Source organism: Micropterus dolomieu, linkage group LG16 (assembly GCF_021292245.1).
Source record: "Micropterus dolomieu isolate WLL.071019.BEF.003 ecotype Adirondacks linkage group LG16, ASM2129224v1, whole genome shotgun sequence".
NCBI classification, from domain to species: Eukaryota; Metazoa; Chordata; class Actinopteri; order Centrarchiformes; family Centrarchidae; genus Micropterus; species Micropterus dolomieu.
The window spans coordinates 17786779-17796682 of record NC_060165.1 but is presented as its reverse complement, the minus strand read 5'-3'; the positions used below and the strand labels follow the sequence as shown (position 1 = coordinate 17796682).

Here is a 9904-nt window from a genome sequence, read left to right as displayed (position 1 = left end):
AGGTGGGGGGGAGGGGAGAGAAACCCCGTGGGGGGGGGGGGGGGTCCGCTGGTGATTTATATGTACACATTTCTCCACACGTTTGGCCACCGCTCCAATTAACACCTCCACCAAGCCGTGGCTGCGCTTGACAGATGCTGAATCCTAGAGAGGGCAGAGTGTATTCATTAGTATTGGCTGTGTTTGTTTGCAGGGATTTAGCAAATTCAAATTGTTTACTGTGGTTTTCAGTGATTTCTGGGTCATTTCTCGCTGCAGTGTTTTGAGCTTCCTCTGCTTGCTCTTGAAGTTTGGAAATTGCCCTGAGAACAGTGTGAGTCGAGCTGTTTTTTTGTTTTTTTTTTACTTTTTCTGGATAATTCAGAAACACTGCTGTCCAGCTGTCCAGATTTCTGATCGAGGCCTGAGTATGTTCTTTTTCCTCCAGCGATTTCTTGAGGTTTTTTTTGAATAGCCTTTCATGTCAGAGTGATTGATCTGATGGAGGAGGTCTGATTCTTATTACTCATTCCTGACCTTTGTGTTCCTCCAGGGGGCGTTATAGACAAGGACCTGCGCCACTACCTCAACCTGCGCTTCCAGAAAGGCTCGGTGGACCACGAGCTGCAGCAGATCATCCGGGACAACCTCTACCTCCGCACCGTCCCCTGTGAGTTACCTTGTCCTCCCCGTATTTCCCTTCACATCTTTTGCCACCTCCACTCACCTCCTTGAGTGAAACACGTTTGCCCCCCCCCACACCTCTTGCTAAGGCTGGATTACCAGTCTAGCAAACTACAATGGGGCTTCAGACCTCCAGGGGCAAAACCACTGGATCCTGCAACAGGTTAATCTGACCATGCTTCCTGCTTCTCACTAACCCTTATTCTAAATATTTTGAAAGTACAGTACGCGCCGAATAAATTTAATTTTCCAGCTGAGAAGAATGTGTGACTAGATGCTTCGTTTCCCTTGCTGTAGTTGACTTCAGTCTCAAAATTCCCAACTATCTGTCCGTGGTGGTAATCACTTAGCTGCTAGAGTGTTGGTTCAGCTGGAATCAGGCTCATCTGGGAGTTTGATTCTTTCAAATCAAGTGTTGACTGCAGCCCTCTGTCTCCAATTAGCCGCATTAACTCCATCACAAGAGCGCACGGTTGAGCAGCTGGGCGTTACATAGACAATCAAAGATGAGCTTTGGAGGGCTTTAAGATATTGATACTTGGTGTTTTTAGTTCAGGACAGCATTTCAAACTCAGTGTGTATGTGGGTCTTCTGTGCTGTGTGCGTGTGTGTCCTTTACAAGGCTTATTAAGCCCCACTCATTATGAGTTTAGACTTACTGATATTTAATCCATATTCTTCTGATTCCTATTTGCCATTTATTTGCTAAACATATGCTCATTGCCATCAGTCAATAGGCTGTGATATTAAAGGGTGTCTGTCTGTGTGCGTGTGTGTATGTATGAGCTCTTATTTGTGTTTAGTGTGTGTGTGTTTGTTAGCTCTGCATTAGCCTTGCCATGCCATTATGCCCAGCTGTCTGGTGGCTAAATCTCCCCTGAATCCTTAATGGAGGTGCATTCTTCAAGGCCAGGAGCAGGCAGATTTCACTGGAGCCACTTTTCTGCCTCCCTCTCGGAGCAGAACACAACTGGAGAAGCAAAAAGGGAGCTATTTGTTTGCAACAGAAGCGTAATTTTCTCTGATAACCACTCACAGAGCCACTGCTGGTGAGACATTGAAGATATAGAATGAGGTGAACAGTAAAGAGAACAAATGAGAGAACAAATAGAGCGAGAGAGCCACAAAAGGGAATGGGGGGTAAAGGGGAGGAGGCATGATGATGGGACACAGACTATGACTACCACACAATTAAATTGACTGCAGATAAACTGTTGGAGAGAGAGCGAGTGTAAGGGGAGGTTAATGTGTGCATTAATAAAGCTTAATCAACAATGGGCCTCAGTGCTGCTGAGAGGAAACGGTCTTGTCGTGACTGAGCTGGGCTTTGAACTACATGGAGGGAGGGATCAATGTTGGTACAACATTGGTAGAAATTAGTCCTATTTTTTTCTTTATGGTTCAGTTACTTTTTTGTTTAGTTTTTTTTTTTTTCAATTCCCCTTACTCTTCTTCCTTTAATATATGGTGTCCGGGTTGGTTTCTGTGGAATAATTGTGCTAGCATTTTGACCAAGGCTCTCCCAAAAAGGATAGTTTGATCCCAACAGACCTTCCTTTTCAGTAAAAGGTCAAATACAAAAATACAGCGAGTGACATAAAGCAACAGTAAGTACGATGACAAACTGATGGATGGATGGAAAGATAGATTAGATACAATGATATCTAACAGCACCAACAGTCGGTTATGGACACTGACTGACATATAAACTGACAAATAGACCACAGAGGTACTGCGGCAGTTGAAGCCTTGTAGTCCATTCCAGTTAATCTGGTTCTAGACTGCTGAGTTGCTACCAACTACTTTGACATTTTCAGTGATTCAGTCATGGCTGGTGTTGTGCTCTATCATCCTGTGCCAAAGCCAGGATCCATTCCTAATCAAAATGGTGACAAGTGTGGATGAGATTAATGACACTGACACAATTTAAAGCAACATATTAAGTGAACTGTTCTAAGTAACTGCTGCTTCCGTTCCGGCTAAAAAGGACGCCGACAGGACAGATGGACCTTTCTCTTGTGATGGTTTGGACAAAATAACCATGTGAAAAAGATATGGCAGTTTAACGTGATTATCAAGCTACCTTTTTATTGCAAGAAGTTTTACATGGTCCACCTTTTAGGGACTCCAGAAGCTTTCATGTGTGCTAAATTTAGTTCCAATGCCAAAGTTCCTGGCCCCCAAAAAGCCCCTTCTCTGGAGTTAGGACTTTGATGGCCCAGTAACCATCAAGGCAGAGTTTGCTATAGTGATTGGTCAAACACAGGCATCAAGGCAGCTACAACTTTTTTCAAATGTGTGTTAATTGATGTTGATTTAGTCAATTTCATAAATGGTTTTCAAAAAGAGGTGTTCTGAGGTCTCCCTTTCCACCTCTGCAATGCCCATTAAAACATCTACATCATGCAACCCTAAACACCAAACTTTTATCTCAAACAAAACCAAAGTTTTTTAAGATGCCATCAGACTAATTTATGTAATCTGCACAATTCTTCAGATACGCTGGAAACAAAACAAGAAAATCGACTTGAATTTCCTGATAGTCCCTGAGTTTTGTCAGTGGGGTTCCTAAGTTCTTGGGATAAAATGACCTAATTTACACCTGACATTAGCATGAAGTCCAGATATCGTCTCTGGATAATGAAAAATGTATCGTAATGCAAGGTGTGAATTCTTTGTGATTTGAAATGCGACTAAATTGGCCAGAATATATTTGAAGGTGGTCAGGCTGACATTGTGATTTGATCTCAGCCAGTGGGATTGCAATCTGTACAGTATTCATCAAAGTCATATTTATCAGAAAAAAATCTGCCCAACAACTTGACAGTTTACCTAACTCCAATTGTATGTCATTACCCGGATAATGTATCCAGATATAGATCACATGTTAATACCTAGTATAAATTTGGCCTTTGGTTCAAAAGGACCACATGTGGACAAATGATGTGGAGATTTAGGAAGAAGACTTTTTCTCCAGGTAGGAGGAAAAAGATGAAAAACACTTATCTAAAAATGTGAAACAGAGACACATGGATACCCGATGAGATCTATGATAAATGATAAATCTAAGTGAGACTAATGGGCGAGATGGAAAAGATAATTGTAAGTGATAGATCTGAAGTAGTTCATCACAGCAATTTAAACATAACCCTTGAGTGGTAAAGAAGAGACATTTTTTGGGGGGGGGTGGAGGCTGACGGGCAGACAGTAGGAGAGTTACTGCCAGCCATACCAATTGTGGATCTTGGATGGAGTCAGCCAGGGCAGCTAAGGCTGTGCCAGCTCTTAGACAAATTGCCTGGTATAAATCCAAGGTCAAAGCGTTAATAGCCTGAGCCCATGTGAAATCAGGCCTATCGTCTGGTAATCCACATAGATTTGATGAGAGAGATAGAGAGCGGAGAGGAATAAGTGTGTGTACACTAGTCGTGACTCCTAAGTGGGCTACAATGATCGAGAATGCTTGAATTATTTAGGTAAAATCGAACTGGAAAACATGGCAATTAAATATATAGATTTTTATAATCTGACTTTCACACAGTTTCAGACACACACTCCTTTATAGGCAGTTTGTGTGTGAAAAATATCTGAAAACAGTTTTAAATATTTGAGCGTATTTCCAAGCGTTTGACTTTAGTCTAAACTAAGTTTAAACATTTTGACATTTAGGGTAAATAACAACAAGGTAGGGGTACATCCACTAAAAGATAAAAAAAAAACATTTGTGTCTCATGATTTCCCTCAAATACTAAATCAAATGTAAATAAGCACAGTGCTTCTATTGCAGGGAAATAAATACATGATAAAAAATATGAAGGTCATCAAGATTATGTGACTCATTACTCTAGTTATTAGTCACTTTTCATGTTTTCTTCTGTTGTTCCTGGTTGCCTTCCTCTTCTTTTTGAATTCTTTCTGTTCTTCCTTCACACAAGCGCACTTAGTGAAGAGCATGGTGACTATATTTGACTGTCAGTGAATAATGATTAAGAAATCAGTTTCAGGTAAAAAGGTTAAGTTATGCGTATCTCTTCCCCTTTCATCCATTTTTTTTGCTTTATATTGCATTATTTGTTTTTTAATACAGGTGTGAAAATTAGAAAAATCCTACAATTGAACAAAAAAAGCAGTGTCCATAGAAAGTATAGTACACTACTTTGTGTTACAGAGTTTGCTACATCAGTGATAATGCAAAATGATTCATATTTCATTCATATCAATTCATAACTAATCCTTGTAGAGTCAACCATTTGCGGCCCCTTAAAACAAGGCAATGTATAATTGTGACTAGCCCTTTAATGATTAATCCAATAGTCAATTAGTTGTCGACTGTTAAATTAAGCAGCAACTATTTGGATAATCGATTAACTGGTTTAAGTCATTTAAAAAGAAAAAGATTTGATTCTAGCTTCTTAAATGTGAATTATTTCTGGTTTCTTTACTCCTTTATGACAGTGAACTAAATATATTTGGGTTGTGAGCAAAACGAGACATTTGAGGATGCCATGCATGACGATGGGAAACACTGATCACCATTTTTCACCATTTTATAGACCAAACAATTAATTGATTAATTGAAAGAATTATCGACAGATTAATCGACAATGAAAAAATCAGTCACTACTTGTGACCACCCATCACCGGTTCCATACTAAATGTCTACCAAATGAACCAAAGATAAATTTTGGGTTAAATAACTTTATCTCTATCTTTAACTCAAAAACACTTTAAAGAGATTAAAGGAAAGTCTAAATAGTCGTTAAGGCAAGCGAAGTTTTGCTCAGCTCATGATCATATCCACATCAGCTGATTCCCCTGTATCATTAATTGGCAAATTCCATACAGGGTGCCTTATTTAAGCTACTATTAAGCCTGCGTAGCGTTGCTGCTTCCTCTGCTAGCCACTTGTAACCTTCCACCACCACAGCTCCTCCTTTCAGTCTATGTCTGACAAATCAATGTCATTTCAGTTGTCAGTGATGCCTGCTCTGTTTCTGTACCGTGTGGGGGCCTTTTATGCTGCATTCTCTGTCCCGGGCTTTCCATGTATGCACATTGATGTGCAGGGAGGTCCCAGAAAAGAGCCATCTCACCAAACATCCACAGAAAGAATATCAGTTTCTTTGAAAGTTGTCTTTTCTTAAATGAACATAATGTTGTACATCAGGATGTGTTTTTTCCAGTTTTTCCTATCATATTAATACCCTCTCAAACCATCAGATCTTTCCACCCCTTGTGGGGTTCCCGTCCCTCACTTAACTAAACTATTAAGTGTTTATTATGTAGGAAAAGTGAATAAGGAAGCGATTTCAGACACTACATCACTTTTATGAATGGTATTGACTGTGATTGCTACCAGAAGTGAATAAAATATTCCATAATGTGACATGCACTGTAGTTTTCATGTCAATATAGTAATATATTCCATTAAAGGCTCATATGACAGATAATCTGACTAACTGAAACTTAAGTGTGTAGATGTTACAGATTTATGTAATTGAGCTTGATTCTAGCTCCAGCACTTCAGTTGAGTCTGATACTGGGGCTTTTTTTCTCTATTAAGACAGATCAAGTGCAACATTGTCCACAATGGTCAAATTCAGCCTGAGGGATAGAGCATAGCTACCGGTTGTGTTTGTCTACATATGTTATATATATTGCCCAACTATAATGGCTACCATTAACCCTATACTATGATGCTTTTGGGAAAGCTGGCTATATTGGCAATAGCTTGGCTACCATGTAAAGAAGGAACAATGGAGTTTGTTAATAAAAGAGAACATCCCAGTTTAGGTCCGCTGATGGAGACTTAAAGTTTATGAAGGTTGTGATTGGATGTTCCCACATCTGTCTTTAAAGTGTGCAAGTGCGTGTCTTTGTTGTGTTGCAGTGATTGTAAGTCTTGACATTTCTGCATGTGTGTGTTTGTTTGTTTGTGTGCCTTAGCCTTTACATGCATGCACAAATAACATATGCCTTAATAGCAGGAAGAAGTGGTTGAGAGTGTGAGCTAATGGGGAGTTTGATGCCCACGGGGGCATTGCGTTTGTGTTAATGGCTGGGGCAACTGTGCGTAATACTGATGATGTTTACTAATGAGAGAGAGAGAGACAGAGAGAGGCTGCAAGTCCATCTGTCTACACACAGTTGTTGGTTTGATCATCCTGAAGTCTTGCGGCACAGCAGGAAATATGAATCTCTGTCTGTCTCCCACACTCTATCCTGCCGCTCTGCTACACAGTCCTTATCTTTACTTCCTGCTTTCATTATCAGTTTTTCTTCATGCACCCCATGTCTTTCTTTGTTTTTTGTGTTTATGTGTGTTTATTATATTACACGCAAGATATTTGACTGAGTAAGTATTTGGTAAAAGTTTAAAATGTAACCTGTGGGAGCACGCATCAGACCTGAATTCTGCGTGAAGTCGACTGCTCTCTTTCCATAGTTTGGGACATATCTGTGTTTATGTTTAATAGCCTGATGTCTGACGGATGACAGTAATAATCAGGATAAAAAAAAAACTAACAGCTCCCCCGTGCCCCTTCATTCATTATTTAGCTTCTCTTCGAGAAACCGAATAAATGCTAGAAGTGTGAACCCTACTGGAGCTCTGAGCTGGGGCCCAGCGCTGAGAAGAATACGGAGCAGATTGGGGCTTTTAAGATAGCGATGGACTTGAGGTGATGCGGCACTGTAGGTTTGTTTTTTTTGAATGAGAAACAGTAACACCTGGTGTGTGTTTTGCTTGTGTATTAATTTGTCTCTTTATGTTTCTCCTTCTGAGAAAGGTTTGGCAGATCAGACAATACCTTTAGTCAAGAGCTCACTTTCTCTCGTTCCCCCTTTTACTCTCTGTTCTCTCTCTCTCCTCACTTACTCATTGACTCATTGTAGGCAAGGAGGGGTTTCCATGGCAACTGTTTCCACTCCCCATCTGCGTCAAAGGCTCAACTCCTCTTAAACTCTCATCCTGCTTTCTCTTTCTCCCCTTCCATACCCCTCTCCGACTCCCCTCTATTTCCCGTCTGTCTGCTTCTTCCCGCTCTCTGCAAATGGAGACAGAAAAGTCTTAAAACACAGGGCAGATAACAAGTACACTGCTTTTTGGAAGTAGGATTTGAATCCACATCTAATGGAGGTCATTCTCAAAATCATAAAATCAAGGTCAACAAAAAAAAACGAGTTTTTTCAGGAACATGTTACTTTGACAAGCAATATCCTGTCAGCCATCACTCATCCCGGCTTTCTGCGAGGAGGCGGGCACTGACAGGGGGACAGAGAGGTGTGAGTGTGTGTGGGCCGGAGGTGGGGAAGGGTGGGGGTTTTGACTGACAAGGTGGGACACAGATGCGGATGTGCCGAGTGGTGAGCGTGTCATGCTCGTCGGGAGATGCAGCCTACAGAAGTGATCTGGGAGAGGTGTGAAATTTAGTCCTTAATTGGCCTTCATCACACTGAGACACCCCCCACCCCCTCACCCCCAAACTCCAGCTGTCCTCTACTCTTGTCAGTCCAGTAACAGTAGACAAATCCATCAGGTGGCCTGCCTGCGGTCACTTCACTATGATGCTGTCGTGGGAGCTTCCTGCACCGTCGTCGATATAATGATTTGATGTCTTTGGCAGAATAAGAGTGAAACCTTGATCCTCGAGAGAGTTCTGCCTGTTAGGTTTTGACACAAATCTTTAGCAATGTAATATTTTATTTACAAACTTTTTTTATTTAAAAGCGTTTGCGACACCTGAATCCACCTGGAGCCACTTTCCACACTTCTGGCATGCCAAATGATTACATTTGCAGCTCATTCATCTTCTTGAATGAGAGCTAAGGCGTTGACGGTTCAGCGGCAGGATCTTAATGGAGCTCAGTTCCACTGCACCTCCTCGCTCCCATGACATGTGTCAGCCCGCTGGCTTTTCCAGGAATACATCTGTGAGGTAGTAGTGATAGAAAATGACGGCTCTTTCATGTTGGAAACTGGAGATAATCAAAATGGGTGGGTTAGAGAGTAGAAAATGGACCTCGACTTCCTTAATTGTGTCCACAAGGAGTAGTCTATGTCTTATTCACATGGTGCTGTCACCGCAAAGCCCTGGGCGTAAAGAGGCAAAATTCAGCTTGGGTCAATCAGAGGTGGGACATTTATGTGGGACAATGCAGCATGTCCTACAAATCACATATGAAGCAGTGTGAAATTGATAAAAGAAAGTTTTATTTAGGTCGTTTTTACCGTCAAAATTCAACCAAAACTCTTGATCCTCACACAAATTTCCACAGCGTGAACTCATATTTAGAAAAAAAATTACAACAATCACAACAAATTCTGGGACAGTTGAACTAAGGGCTGGGCAATAAGTCAATAATGATAATTATTGCTATATAATTTTCCTCAATAACATTATAACAAATGTTCAATAAATCACAAACGAATTAGCACTTAATTTTTCTATTAAGACATTTATTTTAATGAAGAAAGGGGACTGACAAAAAGATTTATTAATCATAATTGTTTTGAATGTTCTACCTCTGATTTGTGAAGTGATCCACTGTTTGGCAACAAGTTTTGTCACATTCTGACCATAAAGAAAAGTTTAACCACACTATTAACATAATATCTAGTTTCTTCAGTTTTCACTCAGGAGCAAAAATCTGCCTTTAAACTTATAATGATTTGATATTTATCGTGAAAATGATCAATATCGAATGGTATCAATTTTTTTTTATCGTGATAACATTTTTCGCCATATTGTCCAGCTCTACTTGAACTTTCCTTTCTCTTCTGTGGGGCGACTGCAGTTATTACATCCATCCTTCTCACTCACTGTCAAAAAAGACCTCATCCAACTAGCATTAGGGTTCCTACAGTGTTTTGTTTTTAATCCCCTCATCCCCCCCAACCAACACTAAATATACCCTTGTGTTTTTCCAAACCGTACTTGTAGCCCTATCTTTCCTCTAAATGCTTGGTATCCATTTTGGCAGGACAGCACAAAGAGGTGCACTGCACAAACCATAGTTCACCACCGAGCTGAGAATGCGCTCGGGCTTATCTCTTGAAAAGTAAATGGAACTGCACACGTTTGGCCATCATTTTAAACTCAGCCTTAACTTCACAAAAGCCTTTTCTCCCACTTTTTAAATAATGAAACAGCAGAGATTAAAATTTAGGGTGTTTATCAAGAACAGCTTGCCAGTCCTAGTACACTGTGACCGATGATTCGAGAAAAATATGAAAAACAGA

At 40.5% G+C, this 9904-nt stretch overlaps 1 protein-coding gene across 8 annotated transcripts in view; it reads left to right on the top strand.

The window, feature by feature from the left end:
- Positions 1 to 9904, top strand: part of magi2a (membrane associated guanylate kinase, WW and PDZ domain containing 2a) — a 243837-nt gene that overhangs the window by 74037 nt on the left and 159896 nt on the right. For all 8 annotated transcript variants that reach the window (XM_046072262.1, XM_046072265.1, XM_046072263.1 and 5 more), the window contains one exon: positions 533 to 649. In XM_046072262.1, the coding sequence (XP_045928218.1) occupies positions 533 to 649 (117 nt within the window). The remainder of the gene's footprint in view (positions 1 to 532; positions 650 to 9904) is intronic.